The sequence below is a fragment of the Miscanthus floridulus genome, chromosome 18 (genome assembly GCF_019320115.1).
Source record: "Miscanthus floridulus cultivar M001 chromosome 18, ASM1932011v1, whole genome shotgun sequence".
Classification (NCBI taxonomy): Eukaryota; Viridiplantae; Streptophyta; class Magnoliopsida; order Poales; family Poaceae; genus Miscanthus; species Miscanthus floridulus.
Window position 1 is genome coordinate 12,750,127 of NC_089597.1, and position 5,202 is coordinate 12,755,328.

A 5,202-nucleotide genomic window follows, 5' to 3' on the forward strand; every position below is an offset into this window, starting at 1 on the left:
CGGAGAAAGCAAAGCAAGGCACACAAGTCAAACCACGATACCAGGGACCGTACCCTGTACACCTGCAGAAACAGTACTCTGCAACCTCCCTAACACAAACAGTGTTGTATGCGCTAATATTTTCCCTACAGTATTGTGGGGCGCCATTAACTCCCATACGGTAAGCCCCCACATGCCTCTGGGCATCGACAGTGTTGTGGGCGCCGGCATTCACCGTACCGAGTGAACATGGTGAAACCCCTCACATGCCTCTAGACATCAACAGTATAGCAGGTATCGACATCTGCCATACCCGAATAAAACGACGCAACCTCCCACATGTACCCGACATCCAACAGTATTGCGAGCGCCTACCATCATCCTGTACCCGCCGGCGTGGGTAACAAGGCTTAGAAGCATACGTACCCTCTCCCTCTCACTTGTAAGGCCATCTCCTTTCATCTATAAAAAGGGGGTGCGCCTCAAAACATTTAAGTGATTCCAGATTCATTAGATCGATTAAGTTCACTAGCTCACAACCATAGAACCGTCAGATTCGAACCTTAAGCACATGTTTGAACATTTAGCTCATAGCGGAGCTCCTGTAGCTCTCGGCCCTTACAACCGGACCTCTTGTACCCCCTATCTTTCTCCTTCTCGTTTGTAACCCCACTGCAAACGTTGAGCACCTGGGCTCAGGAATAAAGCCATCGACCGACTCAAACTAGACGTAGGACACGTTGTTTAAACCAGTATAAATCCCATGTCACTGAGTGCTAGGCCACCTCCGATCACAACGTATGACAAAACTACAAATATTTACTTGTTGGTCACTTTCTGCACCGACAGTTAACGCCGTCCGTGGGGAAGACGTTGTACGTTCAACACTTTTTGGTCATCGGATGACCCACTTTTCCGCCACCTTCACCATGGTAGGCTCAGGCGATACGATTTACTTCGGCTCACTGAAGTTTCCCGCACTCCCACCTGTTGGGATATGGGTTCCACCTATCTTCGAGCCATCCCAGGCCTTCCTCCTTAGAAGCCTGGACTCGTCGCCGACCAGCTCAGCGTACTACACATCCGCGATGAGGCACTCGTTCCGACGCTCATTGGAGGGGCATCCTCCATTGGCTCTGGGACACACGACGACCTCAACGACGAGGCATCTGCGCTTCACTCCGAGCAAACTATCTGCTCAAACCCCGTTGTGAGTAACGTACATAATGTTATTTACTTACTATTCTCTATCTTCCACCGATTATCCGAAGGGACCCCGTTGTCCCCGCCATGACCGCCATACGACCGATTCCCCTATGGCCTCACGTCTCCCACGGACGCGGACGCCCAGGGGCTCCGAAGGATGCCGGCGCCACCCCCTCTCACGTCCGAATTCATGGGAATAACGAGCTATTATCCCACCTGTTTCCTCGACCTTAAGGATGACGATGTTGAGAGTGATGGCTCTAGCATCGGAGACGTGGCGCCTAGCCACCATCTATCCTAGGAGTACGCTATGGCAGACGCTCCGAGACAGCCACCAGCAGAAGCAGAATCCTCATAGACTCATGCCCCTCTGGCCCCTTGTGCGGTGACCCCCGCGCTCACACGAGAGCACAGCGAAGAGCCATGACAACAGTGGTTGCACTAGCCACTGACTGTGCCAGCACGCTCAGCGCACCATACTATGCCCCGTGCGCATAAACCGGTGAGCGGCGCCCGGGGTCGCACCCGTCGGGTCTAGTGCAACACCGTGGACAGGGGAAACGATCCCCCACAGTTCGCTCGGACCAATCAAAATATCGCCGTTATGGCAATGCTTCTACGCAGCCTTCCCGAGCCGAATGACCCTCAAGAATAGGCGATCCATCGAAACCTCCGGGCACTAGTGGAGATCGCCGCCATTGGGGACTCCTCGCTCCTCGGTGCTCGGACATCACCAGCGACGCTGGGGACTCATCGCTCTTCGGTGCTCGGACATCGTCAGCAACGTCGGGGACTCCCTTGCTGCTCGGATCTTGCTATGTCTCATCGGTGTGCTATCAAAGCTGCTCCATGCTGTTTAGATCAGGGTGCTGATCTTGGACAGCATGTCTGGGGTCTTGGTACGCGCATGTCAGACGACGTCAGTAAGCTTTCAGACTTCTTTTTCTTTGACCCTGCTACAAGATTCATTCTTCATCTTCCAGAAGACTCGAGCACTAAGTGGGCATACTTCACCTTGCGTTGAATGTGCGCTTTTCTCGTCTCAAGGCTACGCTCGGGGACTAGCTACCTGCTCGGCTGATTTTCTACTTTCTAACCCTGGCACCACATGACTACATCACCTACTGTTTGGCTCGGGGACTAGCCGTGGGGGTATGGCCCCCGGTATCCTCAAGACAAGATATGGGCCACACCGTCAGAGGTGGCCCAGCCCATAGGATCAAGACGTGCACGGCGCTGCTTGGCGTGCACCGCAAGATATTGTATAGTACCAAATATGATACTTTCCTTGTAACCCTACCTCATCTAGAGTATATAAGGAGAGGTAGGGGTCCCCTAGCAGACAAGATACATAGACGATCCATCTAGATCTATCTACTACATCTCAATACAATACACCAAAGACATAGGACATAGGATATTACGTCGATCAGATGACCTAAACCTATCTAAATCGTTATCTATGCGCCTTGGGTCACCATCCGGTTCTTGATCACGCGCACCTCCACCGACAAATCTACCATCGCAGGATACCCCTCGGTGGACTGCCGATGATATTCTATCGATAGCCTAGCTCTGGAAGAAGGGCAACAAGCTCAGAAACAGACTAAGGGAAGAAACCAATAAGACAAAAAGCAGAAAGGGTACGCACCGAGGCGAAAGTTCTCAAGGGTAGAGAATTCCTCCTCCTGCAGGGCCACCTGCTTTCATAGCTAGGCGCTCGCCTCCTCTGTCCCCATCACCTGGCCCTAAAGCGCGAGCACTTCCCGGTCTACCTCCGACCGGGCCTTTCGCTCTGACTCCAGGGCCTTTCGCGCCAACTCCAGGGCGTTTCGCTCTGACACCAAGGCGCTCCGCTCCGACTCAAGGGTCTCTAGGGATTTTTTGAGCACCGCCTTGGGGTTCGCTAGGGATGTTCGCAACCCCGCCTCAGTCTCCGCCTGGTGGGCCTTCACCGCCTCAAGCCCCCGCTCAGTGGCGGTCGCTCGCTCTGCTACACACTGCTCCTCCGCCCGCACCACGATCACCTCGCCCGCCCGGTCCTGGGACTCGCGGCGAGTGGACTCTAGCTGATGCTCAAGCTCAGCCACCCAGGCATGCTCCATCCGAAGGAAGCAGGACTTGCGGGATGACATCTCCTTCAGACCCTATGAAAAATAAGTATGCTGAGGCAACTAACAAGAGATTCAGAGGTCAAGGACTAACTGCTAGGCGGATTTAACCCGCTCCTAGGCATCCTCGAGCTTCAAGGATGGGTTGGTGAGTTTGGACACCGTGGTAAGTCCTTTCCCCCTAAGGATGTCCTAGAGCTGACACTCCTTAGAATCCCGAAGGATGAACCGCACCTTTGCCGGGTCCTCGGGGCAGGGCCACTCTAGGTCACCCTCTGATAGCCCGTTAGAGGGCCTAGCCTTCGACTGAACCATCGCCAGCTCCTACGACGATGCTGAAAGCTCCGCCACGACGCCTCATCGTCAGATGGGATCTCCACCACCTCGGTTGCATGGGCCACCGCCGGACGTTCCGACTCCATCCCGGCCGTGTCTCCCCTCGGCGCCTTTGGCTCTAACCGTGAGGGTGAGCCGTGCAGCCCTCCACCCGATGAGGCAGGAAGCTCAGACTCTCTCTCCTCTTCCACCTTAGCTGGTGGAGGAGGGCCGCAAGAGTTACCTCCGACGCGACGTCCGTCGTCGCCACCGGGATCACCGCCAATGTCGACGTGGTCGCTGCCACCGTACCAACAACCGGCTCGGGGAGCACCATCCCCAGAAAAGGATGGGTTCATCGCCACCACCCTGTTCCCCCCGTCGCTCACCGCGGTGCGCTGCAGGGTGGGCCTCCAAGCCTCCTACACAAGAGTTGGGGCGATACTCAACCCCATCATCGCCCGACCGTTGACAAAGAGTGCGGGTCAGTCATACTCCAAAAAAGACCCAACAACAAGATTGAAAAGCAACGAAGGAAAACATACCGGGAGGAAAGCGACACTACTCTGAAGCCAAGACCCGAGATCGACGCGCCCGTAGGGCGACGATCGCTCCCAGGCTATGACCTGCGTCCCCTCACTTTAGCTAGGGGCGGAGTCGTCCTGACCAGCTCCTGCCTGGCCTATGGGTCACCACGACCTTCAGCTCGGGACACGCCGACCGGAGCGGCAGGCGGGACATCCACCCGCTGCGAGTGATGCGCTGGCACTTGTCTCGGTGACACACAAGTGCAAGTCTGCTCCTCTGACCGCCTAGCTTGTTTGATCGCGCCCGTGGCAGGCGGGGATGAGACCGGCGACACCACCGAGGGGCATGGTGACCATGCCAGCTTTGCTTCCCGTTCGCCGGCAGCGTCTACGCTCGCCGCATGCTTCCTCGCCACAAGAACCTCACCGCACCTCTCCGCCTCATGCTCATCACCAACGGACATTGCCGTAGGGTCACGACGCTCTACCGAGGTCAAAATGACCTCTAGACTTTCCTCCTCCTTGGAGAAAACCATGTCATCCACATCTGTGGAATCCTCCGACGCGAGCTTCGACTCGACGTCGCTATAATTTTCCCCTGCCTTCACGTGCCGGGCAATCTCCTTCTCCTTTTTGTACTTTCGATAAGCCACCTTGGCTTTGTTTTTCTTCCTAGCATCTGCCGCCTCCTTCTGGGCGGCCTGCCGAGCCACGCCCTCCGACCCCTTCGGAAGGTGCGGCCTAGACCTATAAGCATCAAGCCCCTACACAATAGGTGGCTCAAGATTAAAAAAAGTAGGAAAGCAAAGGGGGAAAAGAACACAAAGTAAAGGAAGAGTAGCATACCAGTTTGGACACCATCGAGGCATTGAGAGGTATGGGCTTTTCCTCGACCTTCTCTATGGGCCTCAGCTGCAGCACCTGATCAAGGCGACTCTAGACCTCGTCATCCAGTAGCTCCTCCGACGATGCACGATCAGGGTCCGATGCGCCGCTGTACCTCCACATCGGTCGCGCCCTGTCAAGGCCACATCGCATGAGCATCTGGAGCTCCGCCTAGATGA

At 55.6% G+C, this 5,202-nt stretch overlaps 1 protein-coding gene across 1 annotated transcript; it reads right to left on the reverse strand.

The window, feature by feature from the left end:
• Positions 1 to 2,933: 2,933 nt before the first annotated feature.
• On the reverse strand, positions 2,934 to 4,999 carry LOC136523307 (uncharacterized). Its single transcript, XM_066517029.1, has 3 exons — positions 4,985 to 4,999; positions 4,642 to 4,902; positions 2,934 to 3,332 (listed from the first exon to the last, which is right to left on the reverse strand). The coding sequence occupies exons 1-3, from the start codon at positions 4,997 to 4,999 to the stop codon at positions 2,934 to 2,936; spliced, it is 675 nt and encodes a 224-aa protein (XP_066373126.1).
• Between the last annotated feature and the right edge of the window lie 203 nt (positions 5,000 to 5,202).